Raw genomic sequence first — 21,188 nt, forward strand, 5'->3', positions numbered from 1 at the left:
CGGCTCTCTGACCTCTGTCCAAAGCGCACAGCGGTAGCCTGCTAGCTAAGGACAAACTCCTGTCTTCTCCACTGCTGTCTGATGCAATTTGTCGTGAGAATGAGTTTTATGGGTAATTGAATATTACATTTCCGAGGATGCATTAATAGATAAGCACCTGGTGGGGCATGACGGACATTAGGCGCATGGTTAGATGGTACCTGCCATGGTTTTCGGAGCGTTTATGTGATCGATCTCCTGACTTTACACTGTTGGCCAATGGTTTTTACATTGGCCATTGGGATCGCTCACTGTTGTGTCTTTTGGACAGTAATTGCGAGTTTTATGCTTCCTAGATAATTAGTTTTCACTTTGTTGATGTATGTGAAAAATTAGGAGAAATATATCAGTTAACCTTTAATCTGTTGTTATAATCTAGATTGTGTGTGTGTGTGTGTGTGTGTGTGTGTCTGTCTGTCTGTCTGTGCGTACAGATTTGCCGACATTAAACTCAAGCAACCAGGGCAGAAGTGTTAATGTGCTTATCTAGTCCTCAGTGGACTTTTGTTTTAGTATCAAAGTCGATCAGAAGGATGTTATGTTTAGAACAAAGGTTGCTGAGCATAAATACCTGTGATAGTTATCCTGATTATGACTAAAGATAGTTTATGTTACAAACCGTTAACATCATTCCTGCAGGAGCTGCAGTGACAGCATCTCAAAGCCGCTCCGAATCGCAGCGTTATTGTATGGTCCGGGTCTGAAAGGGGGTTTGCTGTAGGATTCCCCCCCCCCAATGTCATCAAAGCAAACATCCAAAAACCCCAAGCACGTGAGCCATGTTTATTATGCGGTTGTTTTCAGCGTCATATGTTCATTTTGGGGCGTGACAGACTTAGTTTTGTATGCCGCTTGAAGGTGTTGGCAAAAGTACTGTACTAGTGCACCTTGTACCCATGTCGGGCCGAATTGTCAATGTTTGTTGACAGGTGGGTGTCTCTGTTTACATTTCAATGCTGTTAAAATAGTCACGTTAAAAAGAAGCATTTCTATTGATTTTTTTTCCTGGAGGAAAATTTAATGGGTGTCTGGGATTAGGCAATTCTGACACACAGGCATGTTTTATAAGATCTCTTCATATCGTGCCATATGCTCTCTTCTCCAGAAATGTTTTGTTTAAAGTCATGCTCTTCTGTGGTTATTACTTTAGAGACTGATCTTGTAAATTATCCACCATGCAAGCGTGTTGGTATTCCTCAGTTTCGGGCAGAGGAAGAGTGAGGTTTGTCCTCCGTTTGGTTTCAGTTATGTTGATGCTTAATGTTTGTCTCCTGACTGGAGAGCCTGGGAGATGACTTCCTTGTAGTCTAGGAGGTTGCACCTGTATGTTAGTTTGTCCATAAAGTTCTTTTGTTGTACATTAATGTATTTCAGAAAGTACAAATCCAGATGGTGATTTAGTTTCAACCAACCAGTTGAGCATAAAGAGTCACAGTTACAGAGTACGCCACTGGTTGGTTGAAACAAAATCCTGGTCTGGATTTGTACTTTCTGGACCTGAAATTTCCACCTCTGATTTCAAGGTCCTTATCCAGTCTGTATCTGCAGTTCCAAAATGAGAATTAAGAAAAATACCTGGTGTGCTTGTTAAATATGTTAAACTGATTGTCATGAGACGCAGTGTGTTGTGAAGCGTGTTAGACATTTGAATACTACAGTTTGCTGAAGCATAAAATTTTTGGACTGTAGGAACAGTGTATCTGGTGGAATCCTAAAAGAAGGAAGAACTGATGAGCTGGGGTGGGATTTGAACCAACAACCTTGGAAATGTGAGGCAACAGGGAGACCCCAGGGAACAAGAGACTCATTCACTGTGGTTTGTTTGTCTGTTTGTTTGTTTTTGGATTATTACATTTAAGGAAGGGTTCTTTAATGAACTCCTTAATGGCACAGCACGATTATCAGTGTTTAGGGATCCACACTAGCTGCTGTTTCTTTGAGTGTTTTCTTGCCTGTAGCGCTGTGTGGACACACTCCTTCGCCTTGGGCTGCTAGCGGAAAGGAGAGCACGTTTCCTTGTGCCGGATGGAGTTTGCTGCAGATCACGGTCCTCCTCAGAATTTTGTTACCATTCTGCGAAAAGGTTTTTAGACTGAAGCATTGTAAATGGTGTAAACTTTGGGGAGAAAGTGTTTGATTTAATAAAAGCTCCGATCCAGTTTGCAGAGTTCCGTTGGTTGGATCAACTGCAATCCCGCATTCGTCAGCGGTACAAAAACCCAAGAAGTCTTGAAGTTGCTCTTGCGTGACATGATTTCCAATATTCTTCACTGCGACTCGAGCTATAACTTCCTAGCTCGGCTTCCTGATCAGGTCAAGCATGTGCATACAGCAGTAAAGGGGAAGGTAGGGGCCCGTAAAAGTGACTGGGGGAGAGTTATGGGTTGGAGGCCAGCAGGAGTTGGATCAAATGGGGAAACTGAGTCACAAGAGAGGTCTTGTGACGAGCCAATCCTGCGTGGATGCAGGATCTCACACAGAGCACAGTATGTGCACATACACACAGGCACATATGTGGACACCTTCTGAGCCAGGACCCCTTGCTAATCACTGGTGACGCAAGCCCAGCCTCACATGAGTTGTATTTATTGTTTTATAGCATACAGCAGGGGTGCCCAACTCCAGTCCTGGGGGGCAGAGCCCTGCACATTTTTTGGTTTCCCCTCATTTAACACACCTGATTCAGCTTCTTGTGCTAATTACCACACAGCTCTTGAGCTGAATCATTTGAGATGGAACAGGGAAAGAACTAAGCTACACAGGGCTTCGGCCCCCCAGGACTGGAGTGGGGCACCCCTGGCATACAGAATGCGAGCTCGAGATGAAGCATTAACATTTCAAAGACTTCAAACACTTTGTTTTGGTCTGCATCAGAGTACAGCTGTTTATCCTCTAATGATCTCGCCATTGTATCTGATGCATTAAAAGCTGAACGTAATTAAAAGTGCAGAAAGTGATCAAAACTTTGATGAAGGATTTATTCAAAATCATTCTGGTTTAGTGTTGTATTTCTGACATGTCTTGATGAATCACAGTGTGTATTCATTTCTTTTCATTCTGTGGTATTCTTGGTTTTTTTCCCTGTCTGCACTCAAATCGAGAAAAGCCTGGTGATTGAAAGATTATCACAATTTTCCTCAGAACTGTTCAGTGTTGGTTTAGTTCTAAACAAAAACTGGCACGTTCTCATTTCAAAATACATTTAATGGTAACAAACAGTACAGTGATGAAACTCCACTACAGTATCTACTACAGCTGCTACAGGAAGGGCAACAGATCATTTGGCACATTAATGCTGAACCCTGTATGAACCACGTACCAGAGCGCAGACTTAAGGCTATATGACTTACAAGGTTTAATTATTTAAAAACCATATATAAACCAATATTCACACCTGTTTTTCCTGCCAGTGAGTTCCAGCGGCTGATCACACCAGTAAAGTGTTCCGTTGTGCTTCCTTTCCTCCTGCCGGCTATCTTCTCATCTCTGCTGTCCAGCCTCATCGATCCTCATCTTTGGTGGCCTGGCTGGCCTAGAGCCTCAGATCTCTAATACCTCCCTTTTTGTCCGGGAGTTTAATTGCCTGATGTCGGACTGTATCGGATTAAAGCTCGGTGCGTGTGGCCTGAGGGTAGTGAGCTATTACATTAGCACTGGTCTCTGACGATCATTGGACACAATCGGTTGTGTGAATATGGCCCTGGTGGCAGGGAGATCGAGAAGAAATGGTCTGTCGTGGAGCTTAATCTGACCATTATTGAGTGTGCTTTGGGTTTGAATCTGATAACTGATCTTAGTGTGCGGAATGGAGCCAAGCCTCCAGCAGCATTGAGCACAGTGCCCCCAGGCTTGCCAGTTAATGTCACCGTGACCTTTCCGGTGTAATGTTTCATGCCGGGAATGTGCAGAGACAGTGAGTGGTTTAATGAAATAACACCAGCGAGTGTTAATCAGCTGACAAGCGAACCCTGACAGAGGTGGAATGAGGGTGTCGATGCCGTAGTTTGAAACACTCCTTTTAACAGACACGATATGATGTCAGAAAGATGTATATGCAAGATCCAGCCATTTTAATATGGGTTGCATGTAAAACCGCGAATGTCTAACGTGCAATTTTTTTTAATTGACAGTCGTCGGAAAAGCATATTGTCTGAGTTGCAGTAGCCTGGAGAATCTTGGCTAAAAGGTGACCCCAGCCACCCCTTAAGGAGGATCTTTCCGTTAGGTTTTACCTCGGAAAACAGACGTGGCGGGACTGGCACGTCATACTGGTGACCAAACGTGTCCAGTATAAATTGGCCTTGGGATTAGCCTGACACCCTAATGTCCGTCAACACAAGCTTTACTTGTATAGAGAAAGAAATCTGTCTGTCACACTCACTCACTCACTCACACTCTCTCACTCACACTCTCTCTCTCTCTCACTCTTGCCCTGAGCAGATTATTTTGTCTTGTTGCCATTTGTTGGCCCACAGGTAGCTCACAGGAGATACTCTTGTGATGGGTCTGCACTATACACCATAGTGAAAGACTCCTTTAGGGTGGGACAATAAACAGAACTATGTGACAATGGGGTGGAAGTGAGGAATGGGGGCTTTAATCGGGGAAGTGGGCGTAAGGGGAAGCAGCAGGGGAGAAAGAAAACTGAAGACCATTTCAGCATCGGCAGGGTGAAGACATGGTGTCGGGTTGCATGAAAGCTTGGCAGTCAGTCTGCATATCAGGCTTAGGGTGTATTTACTGCTGGGGTGGTTAACAAAGCTGACTCTTGTATAATGACCAGCACAGGTGAACTGAAAGAATGTGCTTGTCGTTTGAATTAGTCCCATCCCAGGATGTGCATGCCCCCCTCCCTGACTTACTGCATTGTACGTTTCTGCTCCCCCCCCCCCCCAAGCTCCCTGCCAGATAGTCCACAAAAATGTGGAGTGTCTGTGGATCCCTGAGGACCGGATGGGGAAACGCTGGTCTAGAATAACTATATATCAGGGCTCCTTTTAGTCCATCAGAGATGAACACTGGAGGCTACATTTGGAGCCACATGGTGAATCTCATCCTCTCATCCTGGGCTGTGCCGTCGCAGGGTGGTGTGTGTGTGTGTGTGTGTGTGTGTGTGTTAAAATACTGGTACCATTGTGAAATGAGGGAAAAACAAAATATGTCTTGCATAAATTCACTACATGCCTCTATTATTACAATGTACTTCTGAAAAAAGGTCACAATATCAATAAATTTTTGTGATAAAGTTGCCCTTCTGATCCTTGAATAGTTGTCTTAGTTCATTTTTTAAGTTGTTGTGTAGCTCCTGCTCCAAAACCGCCTACACTCGTACCTGAGCGGTCACTGGAAGCTCAGCCTAGCTGCACTTATGCCTAGTCGACTCCTTGACAGCATGTACTGTTGCAATGCGCTATTCGCCTCACTTGTATGTCGCTTTGGACCAATGTGTAAAATGTAGTTTGAATCTTACTATGGATTTTCAATGGGCAGTTTACATTCCTCCTGGTATAGTCTTGGTAAATCCTGTGACTCTAAGTTGTTTCTGCTGGTGCCCTGACATAGAACGCACCCAGACAGGCTCTGGATCACTGTAACCCTGGTTGTCCAGTTCTTGCAAGTGAATAAATGAAAGGTGATCTTACTTCAAATTTGGAGTATTGTTAAGGCTCCTCAAACACCTGTGAAACACCTGTCAGTTTGAACAAAACATTAGCTGAAATGTAATGATTTATTCCTTTATTTGCCAGGGTCCATCCCATCATGAGCATGTCACATGACCACAGCCACCATGTCCACCAAGGCTCGATGGCTACCATGCCTCCTGCAGTCACAGGCTCCCATGGCGGTGGTCATGGCGAAGGTGGTGGCGGCAATCACGAGATGATGATGATGATGGTAAGAGGAATCTTTAAGGTGAACCTGGTGTAACATTTACAAGCTCGGGTAGACCAGGGGTTTCTCAATACAAAGAATGCAAAGATTGTACTTGTGGGTTAGGAAGAAGTGGTCTGGCTAACTTGCCTCCCAAGAATGAACTTGGGATGCAGTGAATCAAGGGATTGGTTTTGTTTGGCGAGGATGCAACCGATGCATTTTTGATATTTGGGGCACGAGTGACATCCAGGGATTTTTACCATCCTCTGTACTTCTGTTCTTGAGTATTGGATTTGGTCTTCGGCAATGGAAGATGATGTAAAACAGGGACACGAGCACACAAGTATGGTCAAGTTCATATGTTGAAAAGCACCCCTTGTGTGCTTTTTTTTGATTAGGGATCAGGAAACCTACAATTGTATCTAGGGATGTCCCGATCCCTGTTTTGGTACTGTGATCTGATCCATTAAATATTTAAATCTGGTGATTCCAATCCCCATCCTATCTTTTAATAAATATCTAGATGCACATACAGCAGGCTCCGGTGGATTATTCGTTCGAGTATCCCTCACGGTTTTGCAGTATTCCTCCTTAAGATGTTTCTGCGAGTGCCTAATTAGATTTGTTGTATTAAACAACACTGTTGCTACCTCATTTTGAAAGGAAGGCATTGCAAACATTGCAGGCACAGTAACTTGGGCCACTTTGAGTTTCCAATTTAAAGTAATCCCCAATCTGCGCAGCTGATGCCATTTGGGTGGTCACAGGAGATTTAACTAGATCGGCTTTGGATCAGACTGTGGTAGCCAAAACCATTCGATTTTTATTTTTAGAAAATTGCCTGGATTGGCCCTGAGTCTGATCTTTGATATTGCCTTGGGACATCAATGATTGTATCCTTGAAGTTACACAGGTCCTGTGGAGCTCTGGATTGAGTTTTAAGGCATTTTGGTGACCTGAAATTTCTTTCTTTGCAGCAAATGACCTTTTACTTTGACTACAGAAATGTGGAGCTCCTATTTTCTGGCCTTGTGATCAACAGCCCTGGAGGTCAGTGCATTTTTATTACGATTAAGCCGTTGCCCCTGGTTTCTACCTTGTTTTACTTCACGCGTCGTTCGTTTCTCCCTCTCCAGCTTTTTGAAGTCATAGGCTCTCTCGTTTTCACTCACGAACACTTCCAGCCTCGATGAACATCCACACCCAACGTGTTGTTGGACCTTCTCTGTTGATGTCACCCACAGGGATGGTAGGTGCCTGCATCGTCATTTTCCTGATGGCCGTGTTCTACGAGGGGCTGAAGATTGGCCGGGAATACCTGCTCCGCCGGAACCAAGTCAGCGTGCGCTACAACTCCATGCCCGTGCCCGGCCCAGACGGTACCGTGCTCATGGAGACGCACAAGACTGTGGGGTGCGTGTGCTGCCCCTTGGGGCTACAGGACGTCTTTAAGTCCTGGTGTTCCAGAGCGTTGTGTTCTTGTCTAGGATTAGTTAATTACATGTCACAGTTAAATTTAAAACTCATTTGTACTCCATCTCATTTGCCAAGCATGGTTATGAATACCAGTGTCTCTGAACCCAGTCTGTGGGAACGCTCAGACAGTCCATATTTTTGCCCCCTCCCAACTGCACCAGGGATTTTGTGTGTGTGTGTGTGTGTGTGTGTGTGTGTGTGTGTGTGTGTGTGTATACGATCACCGCCATGTACTTAATCCCACTCCTCCCTCCTTCTCCCAGCCAGCGGATGCTGAGTCTAGCCCACCTGCTGCAGACGGCTTTGCACATCATCCAAGTGGTGGTCAGCTACTTCCTCATGCTGGTCTTCATGACTTTCAATGGTTATCTGTGCATCGCAGTGGCTGCCGGGGCCGGCGTCGGCTACTTCCTGTTCAGCTGGAAGAAGGCGGTGGTGGTGGACATCACAGAGCATTGTCACTGATCTGTCTTGAGCCCTTTTTAGCAAACACAAAGTACACACACTTTGAAACAATGTCTTTCCCTCGGTTTAATTCCAGCCAGCAAAGTCAGTGCTTTGCCACACTTTAATATAAAAAGGACCGTAATACAATGATTTTAACTCTGACGTGGCATGCTCTATGTTCCGTATGATTTGGTTGTTAATATATCAAGGCCATGCTGTTTTTAAAGTTGTCTCTCGCAAAGTAATGTCTGCCCATAATCTGGACTGTCCCAATGCAACTTTGCGAATGGGGGCCAAAATTTCAACACCACCTGCCTTTCCTTCATGAGTTCCAGTGGGCTCTCTTCTGCTAGCCAACAAGGCACTGCCATCATTTCCAAGTCTGTAGAGCCAAACTACATGCCCCTTGAGTCTAATGTGCCATTCCTGAACCCCCCACCCCCCATGCATTGTTGAAATGGTATAGCCTGGGAATGAGTGCATAACCTTCTGTTGGCTTACAGTTACACAGTCGAGCACTATAGTTACTGCATCTATTGTTCTTAAATCTGAGTATGTACCTCAGCCAAACAAGCGCTCAGACTTCAGGCCATACTGCTTTTTGGGCTCATGCCCATTCTTACCATGTGCTGTGCCCTGTAGGGATGGGGGACGAGTGACTATGAGCCTTACTAAGCCCTATGCCTTAAATAAGGGAACACATAACCAGCTGTACTCACTGTAGTTGCCTGGAATGTGTGACAGCCAGTGTAGTATAAACACTGTGTGTAACAATGGTTATTTCCTGGTTGGTTTGGCTATCCAGTAAAGGCTGTACTGGCAATTCCCATCCCCCCACCAATACACCTGAGTTACAATGCAAGGAAAAATGTGAAAGTTGGCTCATTATTCTCTTGTCAGCTGATATGTCTCTGATGTGCTAGAGCAGACATTGGGCATTGTTGAGTTAGCACAGGGATTGGTTTGATTTCCAAACTTGGATTTGGTTGGCTGCAGTCAGCCTGGGTATTTTGTGACTGAAAACTGTAAGCCGTCATTTCATACCTCAGTGTGTGACAAACTAGAGTTTTTATACCACAAAAGACTCAGCCTTGACTAAGTTGAACTGAAAAATTGATCATTATTTATATTGGTACTGATATCTGTGTAATGCTAAAATTCGCTTGAACGTGGTCGCACTGCAGTTGCAGTCTTGTAATGTAAGGTGTGATCTGTTTCGGCCTTTCCTCGGTTTTGATGTTAACTGGACAATCTTGGTTTGGGTTTAGCCAGCATACATTACTTCAGTTTACTACAATTCAGAGCCAGTGTTGCGCATATATTGGCACAAATCCCAGTTACCTTCAGTTAATTCAGACAAATGCTTTACTTATAATGGTGCAGTCTTCTGACATCATGGCTTGTGGACAAACAACGCAAGGGCCTCTATGTGGCATTTTAGAGGGAAGGGTTTGCTGACTTAGGAACACTATTTGTAGCAGTGTCATCTAATCGAGCACTAAAGTCTCAAGGTGGACCAGGACAGTACAGACCTTCTTTGCACCCCCCCAGTACTCGATTCTGGGGAAGTTTTAGTGGGCGGGGATTGAGGGTAGTAGCTGTTTGTCTTAAGTTGAACTTGGACAAAAAGTATTTTTTTTCTTTTAATAATTCTATATTTTAGTCTTTAAATATCGGCTGTTAATTTTATATTTGCCTGACAGTTATGTCATGTTGGATCAGCATATTCCTGTTTTGATTTATTTTCAGGAGGCTTTATTTTCCTTCCTATCGAAGAAACTGAGGTAGAGATGACAGCAACTTCAATATTCCTGCTCACGGGAATGTGTATCACTTGTAGTAACGTACTGAGACTCGCTCAGAAAACAGTGTAGGCTTATAGAACTCCTACCTCTGTGGTTTATTTACAATTGAAGGATGAACTAAACTGACAGTCTCATGGTGTACGTAGAGAGACTTTAGCAGTGCTTGTGAAGTGTTGCAAATTTTGAATGCAGTTGTCCTCAAAAATGGTAATAAATGAATAGTAATTGCAGAAAGTCAGGCCTCTCTTGTTCCTCTTCCTGTTTATGAAATGACTTTTTGAAGTGTGTACATATCAACCAAGGCTAACAGTCGACATGATTTCAATGCAGCATGACACTATAAATCACCAGAAAAAGGAACCAGCTTTTTTGCCCACCTTGTGTGAACTAGCACAACTGATACAGAATCAAGAATTTGAGGTAAATATCGTTTGCAAATTGGCAAAAGCAATTTCAACATAAGCCTAGACTACATTGTGGCTAGTTATAGTACATATACACTTCTTAAAATGACCATTATCTGTTTTCTGACCATGTCAGGTTACTGATTAAACCACACATGACAAAACACACTTTATTGAAATTAAGTAAAAACTATGCAATATCAAACTGCAGTATAATATATATACTTACATTGTTGGTTATGCAAATTCTGATCTAACTTTGAATCCAACTGAATTAACAAAAACATAAAATGACTAACGGAAGCAGCACCAACAGCCATCCTTCTGTTGATAATATTTATAGTCCAGAATCCAGGACCCGGAAAAAGTCACAGTCATTAATGGTGTCCATAAAGCACTTAAAACTGCAAGTTGCCAAACAGAGATGGCAAGGTGTTTGGCTTGGGGTGGGGTTTGTAACCGATGCGCTCATTGATCATCTGCTCCCGGGTCTTCACGTCGCTACTTCCACCGCTCGTTGCCCCTCCCATTTCACCCGACGAAGCCACGCCCACTACATCTACCTCATCACGCTGTTTTTTCCGGCTCTGTGAGGTAAAGGGGAAAGGAAATGAATATGTAATTTGCACTTTCAACTTGACAGTCAAGTCTAAAAGCTACTGAATACAATGAATAAAAGGTAGGTTTATACATAAAGAAACGGAGATCCCAATGACATGCAACCACTAGAATGAAACCATATTATGTTACACTTAAGTTATTTAGTAGACGTATCCAAAAAGGCATGCATTTTTGCAAAAATGCAGGTCAGCCAATCCCTGTAGCAATTTGGCTCAACAGTGAATCACTCTGCCAACCATGGGATTTGAACCAGCAACTTTACGATCACAGGCACTGTATTCTAAGCCACACACTGCCCTCACTACATACACATGTCAGAGACCACCCAACTAGCTGCACATTTGGGTCTGCAGGGCAGTATGTCTGGGCGTAGCATCACCTCCAGCTCTTTCCTCACGCTTTCAAACTCATCGATGTCATCCAGCTTCAGCTCCAGACGCGTGGGCTTCCGGCGCAGCATGATTACGCAGCACCCCCCGGTTATCTTGAAGCCGTGAAAAATTTTCCTCAACTGTCCAATTAGGGGGCAGCCACTAAATATAGATAGAAAAGACAGTCATTAAGTTACTTTCGACAAACAAGAAATTACTTATGTCATAAATTATAACTATGGCTTTGACTGAAATAACAAGCAACTGCATTGTGTAATGAAACTTTACTTTTCACGCCCAGAAAGGACAGCAAGCAAGCATCGAATTAAGATGGGTGTGTTAGAAAATTCACACTGTAAAATGCGTTTATTAAATCACTTTATTACACGGCTCTCTGGAATGCTTGATTCTGATTGGTCAGTTGAGACATTTGCAGGTTCGTTCTTTTCAAATAATGACCGCTCCAAAGTAATAACGCATAGCCGGTACTACTTGTATGTTTAAAATCAGTCCGCGCCAACAAAGATTATTGTTTAAAAATGTTAATTTAAAACAAATATGTCAATAAAATGTTTCAAATTTATATTCATGTCCAGTTTTTTTCCTTATGTGGCAAGTAGCCGTGTAATAAGCGGGATAATGTACAGGCAGCCGGTAGTTATCGCGAAATAAGCCCCTTCAGTGTGATACAAGACCCTCCGCTTCGCGTCGGGTCCTGATCACACTGTCGGGGCTTATTTCTGCGATAACTACCGGCTGCCTTTACATTATCCCTTACATGCTACACACCTTCATAGCAGAAAGGTGATTCAGTGCGAATACCTTATCTTAAAAACCCATCTAATTTGCGTAAAGGTATACTCTTTGAACATCCGTAATAAAACCATAAATAACTTTTCCAGCAGATGTGACTGGGTGCTCCTTACAAAAGCTGTGGCTGTCTAGCTGACCAACAGCAATCTGCTTTTAAAAAATCCTGTAGATTATTCGCGTTCATTCGCGTACTTCCCTCGATTTCACTCGACCATCAGCTAGGCATCCTAGTTCGATTTCGTCAGGCATCAGACCGCTAGCTTCACTCTATTTGAAAATTGGCTAAAGCATTCTTATTAATACAGTAACTTTACAATTATTATTTATGGAAACAGTAAAACCCCACTCATTATAGTAGCTTATTAAAATCCGAAACTAAGGGGAGCAGAGCGCGGACTAACTGTACTAATGCTGTCATACCCGCATTGGATAAGTCGCTCGCTTGTTACAGAGCCGTAAAAAAGGTATTACGATTTAGATATTCGATTCACATAACTTTAATATTTTCTTCTCCACTCTTTTCCCATATGAATGACTATATGACTGACCAAGGTACAATTATAATTATCTAGAAATCAGCTCACCCTTCTCTGTTAGCTCGTTCCAGTGAAGCACTGCCGGAGAACTTCAGGGGTGAAGCTGGCAGGAATAAGGGGGAGACTTCCGGTTGCTGTCACCGCTTATTGTGTCAAAATAAAAGTTCGGTATTCATAGACGATGAATGTATTTTATTTAATATATGAAGGAATAATTTTAAAAATGCCGTGATATATTACACTGACATCACTCCCCTCACCTTTACCTTTCTGACCTGCTCTTCTCCCGCTGCCCTGCCTTCCCTCACCTTCACCTCTCGGATCTCATTCCTTTAGAAGTGTGTTATGCATATACATTTTACCTAATGTCGTGCTGGGGGGAATATGGCACATTTTAGTAAAATTTTTTCACGGTATGTAGTAAATACCTTTATAATCACAGAATTTACTAGGTTCCTAAATAATATATATTTTAAAGCGTTGCCCTATTATTGAAGTAATACAAATATAGTTCATGCAAAAATAAACTAAAAAGCAATGAAAATTCTTTACATATCTCCCCATTTATGCCATTGCTTCTAGTACTCCTATCATAGATGGTCTCCGGTCATTAGAAATCTGAACCGCTGCTGTGCTGGCGGCGCTGTGTTTGACCCCCGATACGCTAGGTGGCAGCAATCAGAGCGACAAGCGAGAATTACACAACAGTCTCAGAGTGAACGTTCATGGTTACGTTTGATAGCGGTATGTGCTACTAATTCGTTTTTTAAAAGTTACAGTCCATTTGTGTTTATTTTAGATGTTGTACGTTGCGGATTATATAACCACATCGCCTATCCGAGTCGATTGGCGTGCTCTGAGGACTCTTAAAAAACGGTTTCGTGTACTCTATGTAAGAAAACGTGCTAATTTCATTGCTGGCTTTTCCTACTACCAAGCGGTTAACGAGCGAATAACTTAACCTTTCATCCTTAAATATAGAATGGACTCTGCTGGTGAATGTCATTCAGATAGTCTTATTAGCTGCTATAGCATGCTGAATGTAACTCGTTAACTTGTAGATTTAGGGGCCGGTTATACACTATACTGATGTCCCATTCATGTAATGTACTTGCGTGCATGCACAAATCAGAATCCGTAAGTGGTTAAATAATTAACTCACTGAATGCTTAATATTAAGAAGATTACATGTTATTATATATGCTATGTGATTTCTCAATCAATCACTACGTAGTATGCCAACGAACGGGACGGCGGGTTTGAGTATAAGCTAATCTTGTTTCTCCATTTCAGATGGATAGGCACATTCGATATTTTGATAGACTTACTATTACTGTTATCAAGATATAATATTGACCTATTACTTTCTAATTTTTAGTACCAGAATGTGGGAAATCAGAATAGAATGAAATCTGTTTTTTTTTTGTTTTTTTTTGCAGTTTTAGCTATCAATGGAAAAGTGTAAATGCATATTATTTTCTGAATGCTTTTGTTTTTTTAACTGTCAAGCTGTGTGAGTGCATTTGTGTGTTTTATTGTAGTGTTCTTGCAGCCTTCAATTAGGTTTACTTTAAATGTACTTTTGAATAGGTTTGTCTCCACTAGCGTGATCCCATCGCATCTGGCTGTGAAATAAGATAAAGATGTCGGACGAAGAGGAGACTCCAGTGGCCAAGAAGGCCCGGATCTTCTATGGCAGCCTGGAGGAGAAGGAACGGGAGCGGCTGGGCCGTGAGGGAGGAGCTGCTGCCAGTGACGCAGTGAAGGCGGGCATCGAGGCCGGCCACATCAACATCTCCAGCGGTTTGTGTTTCCTTTATCTGGATGCTGTGCATGCTGGGAAAATGGATGCCTTGATGTTAGACTTGTCATCAGTAAATAATTTATTAAAATCTATCTAAATCCTCCTGACCAAGTCCTGGTCAGTATTTTGTAAGACAAAATCATTTTGACTGGGAATTTGTCCAGAATGTTTCCCTTTTGTGACGCCTCCCAGTGGTGACTCTGCAGTCTGTGATCCCCTCTGATCTCTCAGGGGAATCCATGGAGCTGGAGGAACGGGTGAGCGAGCGACAGGCGGAGGTGCTGGCAGAGTTTGAGCGCAGGAAGAGGGCCCGACAGATCACTGTCTCCACTGATGATGCAGAGGTCAAGGCCTGCCTGCGGGCTCTGGGGGAGCCAATCACGATCTTCGGGGAGGGCCCAGCTGAGAGACGGGAGAGGTTAGTGGGTTCAGCTCTGCTCTAGCTGCTTGTCTCCCTGTTCGATTGAGTGTCAGGAAGGAAGGTGACCAACCTATTGTGTTTTCCATTATCTATCGGGGTTTTCCATTAATCCATCATGTGCCCAGATTGTTTATTTAACCCTCTGGGGTCTAGGGGTAGGGAACACACTTTCACTACCTGGGGCATGGTCACACATTTCTTTCAATATCATAAACTTAATTCATGGCAAATAAATTATTTCATATATTTGTTTTGGCATTACATACATCTTAATTTTAATGTATATTATAAATATGTCAGATTTATTGTAATTTGACATCAAAGTATAGACCAGGGGTCTTCAATTCCGCTCCTGGAGAGCTACCGTCCAGTAGGTTTTCTATCCTACCCGGCTTCTGATGAGCCACAGCTGTTCTCAGGTAAATACCAGGAGCATGTGTGGCTCTTCAGACGCCAAGTGGGATAGAAAACCTACTGGATAGTAGCTCTCCAGGACCGGAGTTGGAGACCCCTGGTATAGACATTGCAAAATGCAGTTTGGAACACTTGCAGAAACATTATAAAACTACATAGTAAGCAATGGTGGAAGTTTGTTTTCATCCCAGATATCTGATCACCAAAGTCTTGGCTACATGAAGATGACTAAATGGTGTAGATGCAACCTTCAGTTGGATAAATAAATAAGTAAAACTTTACTCGTATCACTATTTCTGGCTCCTTCCATTGAATATGTAGGAGCTCTCGTGTGTATGAATGAGCCATTCACACCTGGACACACCCCCCCCCCCTTTTATGGCGCTGAAGGGGATGTATCTGGATCGCATTTCACCGCTGCGTTGTTCATCAGATTACCATGCGAAATCAATTTGAATATGTGGTAATGCAGCTATTTAGAATGCAAATAGCAATCTTCATGTGAGGGCGGTACTACACGCCCCCGATGCAGGTAAAACAAAGGTGCCATGGTTTACTTTTTTGCCTATTTAACCTAATAACTAAATACTTCTGACAATGGACGTCAGCGTTTTTTCATGTTTCTACAATAAGACTTCAGCAAGTTATGAACTGAAATACACGAGAAAGATACGCTGCATCGCCAACGATGCTCTCGTCCCCAGAAGGTTAATAAACATCAGTACTAATTGACAAAACGTTGTGAATATCTTGTGTTTCATTACTGTGATTTTCTGTGAAGGAAATTTGGGCCTATGTGTTGCCTTCTATAGCTAGTCAGACTGTCCTCTTCGATCTCCAGGCTGCGAAATATCCTGTCAGTGGTTGGACCGGATGCTTTGAAAAAGTCTAAGAAGGAAGATGAGAAGGCCAAGCGCTCACAGGAGGAGGTAGGTGTCTGTGCTGCTCTGCTTCTCCTCACTGCTATTGATGATCACCCACATTGGATCGGAGCTCACGCTCCGCACAGTGCAGTCATGCCCCCCCCCCCCCCCCCCACTGTTTGTCCTCCAGTACCAGCAGACCTGGTACCATGAGGGCCCCACCACACTGAAGGAAGCCCGTCTCTGGTTGGCCCGCTATTCCCTGCCCCGGTAAGATGTGATGTGCATGTTCAGGAATCCCCCCTGGGTGTGTGAGGAATCCAGTTTGAGCTCAGGGTTCGCTCTGTCTGTCTCTCTTTTCTGTGTCTCTCTTTGTGTTTTTTACTCTTCTTTGTCTTATTTACTTGTAGCAGGGTGTACATGAATGAATTAGTGTGCCTGAGAGGCATGTCTCTCCATTCAGTTACCCCGCAGTGCCCCCATGTGGCCGTCTGCCTCCATCGTTTTTTTTCCGTCTCCGGCCCGGTGTTCCGCCCGCTGATCTGCGCTCGTCTCTGTGCACAGGGCCACGCTGCGGTTAGACGACGCTCGGGCTCTGAAGGAGGTTCCCGAATCGACGCGCACGGTGCGTCAGCAGGAACTCCACAAGACGCTGAGGGTAAGCCACAATGTCCCACAATTCCCCTGCGTGCCGGAGCCGGTGGGGGTGGTGACTGTGGCTCGCCGTTGGGCCTGCTCCTGATTGCCGATGCTTTACCTTTGGCCAGAACCTGAACAACTTCTGTAGCCAGATCGGTGATGACCGGCCGATCTCGTACTGTCAGTTCAGCCCTAACTCCAAGCTGCTGGTCACTGCGTCCTGGTGAGTGACATCACAGTCCTGTCTTCACGGCAAAGCTCCTCTACTGCTTGGCTTTCATGGTTCAGGGCTGGCTTCCCCAAATCCAGTCCCAGAAAGCCAGTCTGCAACACAGTTTGCACATTTCCCTGCTCAAACACACCTTATTCTGCTCACCAGCTGGTTGCCAGGTTTAGTAGGTGTGTTTGCACAAGGAATTCTGCCAACTGTGTTGCGGACTGGTCCTGCAGGACTGGATTTTGGGGAATCCCTGATTTAGGGTCATGATCCAGCCCGAGAATCTCCCTGATCGTGCCTCATCTGTCATCCCTGTTCAGGAGTGGCTTGTGCAAACTGTGGGCTGTGCCCGACTGCAGCCTCGTTCGCACTCTGAGAGGTGAGTCTCAACCCTCTGCTGTATGTTTATGTCCATACTAGTGCTTCACCCCTAGACTGCAGTGCTTATTTTCTATGAGTATATGTCCATTTTGGGTATTGTAGTCCAGATAGTGGTTTCTCCGTCACTCAGGGCACAACACCAATGTGGGGGCCATCAGCTTCCACCCCCAGGCCACAATATCACTGGACGAATCAGACGTAAACATGGCTTCCTGTGCAGCCGACGGATCAGTCAAACTTTGGAGTCTAGACAGGTATCACGGCTCCCGTTTCTGTTAAAAATAACAAGACGAAAGCTCTTGTCTACAGACTGTCTTGTCTATATATACTGAGCATCACATGGACCATTTATTTGTGTGTGTGTACTGGGCAAAAGTCTTAGGCAGTCAAAAGAAATGTTTAAATCCATTTATCTGAGTAGTAAATGCAGTATTTTGTTTTCCAAAATGTTACTGATATCTACTTGGATGTCTAGACCGCGTCAGTTCCCAGACCTCAGCCGTTCCATGTATCTATTAAATTTCACCACCTGCTCACTTCATTTAATTAGTTTAAAAAGTCAGCTAGCTGTACAAGGTGTGTTAGTGGTTGAGTCAAAAATACATGGGTGTATTGAATAGTTGCTGGAAATAATGGAGTGATTTTAGCAGAGGTTTTGAAATGACTAAGCTAACACACTTTGACAGGCATAATATTATAGTTTTACACCAACATAGAGATCATTTAAACAACATTTTCTTTGGCTGCTTAGGAGTTCTGCACAGTATTGTATATGTGACACTCTTCCCAAGTACAGGGTGTATTAGGTTTGCTTGTTGTGATTTGTGCTCTCTGCTGCCCCCTGTCTGCAGTGATGAACCCGTGGCAGACATTGAAGGGCACTCGATGAGGGTGTCCCGTGTGGCCTGGCACCCGTCTGGACGCTTTCTGGGGACTACATGGTAAATGAGAACATTGATGCATTTAAACATAATTAATTGCCTATATGAGAACGCAGTGGCACTGAATAGCTTAAAAGGGAGGAATTATTGTTGGTGCATTCTGGTAATTCTTAAAGGCAGGTATGAAATGACTGTTTTTCTCTAACTATTGTGTTTAGAGTTATTTAGACATTCAAAGGCTGCTGCCACATTAGTAAAACTTTTCTTGGTGTATTTCTTCAGTATGAATGCCAGCACCTGTCTTTCATTTTCTATAGTATGAAGGAAGCATCTAAGTTGCTGTGAATAGATAACTTTTCTCGGGCTGCCACGATTAGTCGATGGCATCGACGCTGAAAATGCATCGACATCAGCGTTTTAAATCAACGCATCGTATTTTTAAATTATTCTAATAAAATTATCTTTATGGTTTGTAAAGCACTTCAATTCATTATAACAAATGGTTTCCTTCAATACCACTATGTAATTGTGGGAGTACTTCAAATTATATTACAAAACAAAAAGGTGGCTTTACACTGTGCAAAGTGCGATGGCGTATCAGGATGGTCTTGGCGTTGTGCATGAGCACCGGGAGGAAAACACACAGGTTTTCTCTAGACCAGCAGAAAAGGCAAAACCACCATGTTGTCTATTCATGTTTATTAAATGACCATGAGTACGGAGAGCTTTTTAATACCTTTTGTCCTTGTAGATGCTAAATATACAAAAAAACAATATGCAAAAAGTGCCACCAACTTCTTTTTACCTTGTTTAACCACAGTAACCACTCTTTTAAAAGATGTTCTGGCTGCTGATCTGTCCCTTCCTTCATTGCGACTTCAGTGCTTATCGCTTATGTCGGATGTGGCTCCGATAACCGAATTTATACAGATTACTAACTTTTGGGCATCACAATACACATCTCATTAATACTCTTAGGTATACTACTAATGTGCTTGTCGAACTGTGGCTGAAAATAATGATTCATATATTGCTGAAAAATTGACATGCGTGCATAATCTGAAGCCCTGCAAAGGCATACAGTTTTTTGTTGTTGTCAAAATAAAATTAACTTAAAACGGTCAATGATTTTCCAGAGGTTAATTAATCATGTAGAATAATAGACCATTTGATAAAATAGTCAATAGATTAATGTATAGAAAAATAGTCATTAGCGGCAGCCCTAAACTTTACATTATTTTAATTGTTTTCATTAACCCCTCCAGTGTTGCGGTTAGTTACCGTGGCTTTGTTTTGTCTTTTTAAACCTTGTCACCTATGGTCTCTAGTGGTTATAGAGGTGAAGAGTAGCTCTCACCGATGACCATCTCTGTCCAACCAGCTACGATCACTCGTGGAGATTGTGGGACCTTGAAGCCCAGGAGGAGATCCTACATCAGGAGGGCCACAGCAAGGGGGTGCATGACCTACACTTCCACCCTGATGGCTCTTTGGCTGCAACTGGGTATGATCCCCCCCCCCCCTCGCCACTGTTCAATTCTGATGCATAAAATCAGTCTTACCAGATATTGTGGCTTATTTGGAAAGAGCCCAATGACTGCGGTTTTTAAATTCGAGATCTTACTTCATAGAACAGCATGCATGACCTCCAATCATTATGTTCGTCATGTTGATCCCAGAGAGTAGTGACTGTGATTCCAGATCTGTGGTTTTGTCTTTGGGTTGCCAGGTTCCCAAACAGGTTGCCAGGTTGTGCTTGTGCCCTAGAATTTAGCCGCCCGATTAAATACGTTTGGAGAAAACATCACATGTTGTTCAGTGAAATTCAAGATAGATGCAATCAGTGTGGTTTCGGGCCAGTATGCCTGCGCTACTTCACATAATGAAGTTGAGCGTGAGATTTGATAGCCTTCAGCTGTCCCAGCTAACTAGAAATCCCAAAGTCCTTTGCCCACCACCCTCACAGCCCCTGACCACTCTGCCTCATTCCCCCAGAGGGCTGGATGCTTTCGGTCGAGTGTGGGACTTGCGGACTGGGCGCTGCATCATGTTCTTGGAGGGCCACCTCAAGGAGATCTACGGCATCAACTTCTCGCCCAATGGGTAGGTCAACAAATGAACCTTAATCGGGCGGTAAAAGCCAGGGGTTTGGCTGGGGGAGTATTTAGCCTACTGGAGGCGTCTTGGGCCAGCTGCAGCAGAGTCCCGCCTCGTAACATTCCCCTGGGTCTAAATCCCTGCTCCGCCCCTCAGCTTCCACATGGCAACTGGAAGTGGTGATAACACCTGCAAGGTGTGGGACCTTCGGCAGAGGAAGTGCATCTACACCATCCCTGCCCACCAGAACCTGATCTCCTCCGTCAAATTCCAGCGTAAGTGGGTCCCTCTTCCGCTAGTCGGTGACTTCTTGTTGGGGTTGCGCTTCTAGCTGCTGGTGAGGGATTAAGGTGACCGTTCAGGATGATTGTCTGACCTGATTGATGTTGATGAAGTCGAGGTCATGCCTCAACGTTCTCTACGCCTCCTTGTTCCCCCTTCCAGCCACAGACGGTCACTATTTGCTGACGGGGGCCTACGATAACACGGCCAAGGTGTGGACACACCCGGGCTGGTCCCCCCTGAAGACGCTGGCCGGCCACGAGGGCAAGGTGATGGGGCTGGACGTGTCAGCGGACGGGCAGCTCATCGCCACTTGCTCCTATGACCGCACCTTCAAGCTCTGGATGTCCGAGTGAGGGGGGAGGGGCTCGTGTTCTGCTAGCAGCTGTCAGTCACATCAGCAGGGAGGGGTGTGTGTGTGTGTGTGTGTGTGTGTGTGTGTGTGTGTGTGTGTGTGTGTGTGTGTGTGTGTGTGTGTGTGGGTGTGGGTGGGTTCTAGGTGGGATGCTCTCTTAGGGGTGTGCTGTCGGATCTGAGCTGTAACCTGACATTCAGCTGTAAAAACCTCGAGGGCAGGGTCTGAACGTAGCAGAAACATCTGGAAGTTCAGCAAATTTATCAAAAGTGAGCAGGACACTGAAAATTTGGAGAGTATCACTTAATATGGTAGGTTTTTAGTTTTACTTTCAAAGCATCATAAATGTCTGTAGTTTAAATCCACTCTTCCTCCAGTTTCTCAAACCATTTTTTTACAATGTCACTGCAATTAAAATTAACATATTTTTCTTAGCAAATGTGTGAGT

General features: G+C 44.0%; 3 protein-coding genes across 5 annotated transcripts; 2 read left to right on the plus strand and 1 right to left on the minus strand.

Annotated features, from left to right (window-relative positions):
* Positions 1-840: 840 nt before the first annotated feature.
* On the plus strand, positions 841-9,875 carry slc31a1 (solute carrier family 31 member 1). The gene is made up of 5 exons (XM_023818624.2): positions 841-968; positions 5,787-5,934; positions 6,891-6,963; positions 7,158-7,326; positions 7,653-9,875. The coding sequence occupies exons 1-5, from the start codon at positions 955-957 to the stop codon at positions 7,852-7,854; spliced, it is 606 nt and encodes a 201-aa protein (XP_023674392.1). The 5' UTR covers positions 841-954; the 3' UTR covers positions 7,855-9,875.
* Positions 9,876-10,201: 326 nt separating this feature from the next.
* Positions 10,202-12,517, minus strand: cdc26 (cell division cycle 26 homolog). Of its 2 annotated transcripts, none has more exons than XM_023818629.2 (3): positions 12,435-12,517; positions 11,046-11,199; positions 10,202-10,632 (listed from the first exon to the last, which is right to left on the minus strand). In XM_023818629.2, the coding sequence occupies exons 2-3, from the start codon at positions 11,124-11,126 to the stop codon at positions 10,444-10,446; spliced, it is 270 nt and encodes an 89-aa protein (XP_023674397.1). In that variant the 5' UTR covers positions 11,127-11,199; positions 12,435-12,517; the 3' UTR covers positions 10,202-10,443. The 2 variants fall into 2 exon arrangements, with proteins under 2 accessions (XP_023674397.1, XP_023674398.1); XM_023818630.2 differs by lacking the exon at positions 12,435-12,517 and adding an exon at positions 11,326-11,349.
* A 487-nt stretch (positions 12,518-13,004) lies between these two features.
* prpf4 (pre-mRNA splicing tri-snRNP complex factor PRPF4) lies at positions 13,005-21,179 on the plus strand. 2 transcript variants are annotated; one of them, XM_023818622.2, is made up of 14 exons: positions 13,005-13,130; positions 13,977-14,189; positions 14,422-14,608; positions 15,867-15,954; positions 16,079-16,158; positions 16,453-16,546; positions 16,656-16,750; positions 17,065-17,123; positions 17,256-17,379; positions 17,977-18,066; positions 19,388-19,510; positions 20,002-20,109; positions 20,260-20,378; positions 20,548-21,179. In XM_023818622.2, the coding sequence occupies exons 2-14, from the start codon at positions 14,030-14,032 to the stop codon at positions 20,739-20,741; spliced, it is 1,521 nt and encodes a 506-aa protein (XP_023674390.1). In that variant the 5' UTR covers positions 13,005-13,130; positions 13,977-14,029; the 3' UTR covers positions 20,742-21,179. The 2 variants fall into 2 exon arrangements, with proteins under 2 accessions (XP_023674390.1, XP_023674391.1); XM_023818623.2 differs by lacking the exon at positions 13,005-13,130 and adding an exon at positions 13,137-13,278.
* Positions 21,180-21,188: the final 9 nt, after the last annotated feature.

The sequence above is a fragment of the Paramormyrops kingsleyae genome, chromosome 7, assembly GCF_048594095.1.
Source record: "Paramormyrops kingsleyae isolate MSU_618 chromosome 7, PKINGS_0.4, whole genome shotgun sequence".
NCBI classification, from domain to species: domain Eukaryota; kingdom Metazoa; phylum Chordata; class Actinopteri; order Osteoglossiformes; family Mormyridae; genus Paramormyrops; species Paramormyrops kingsleyae.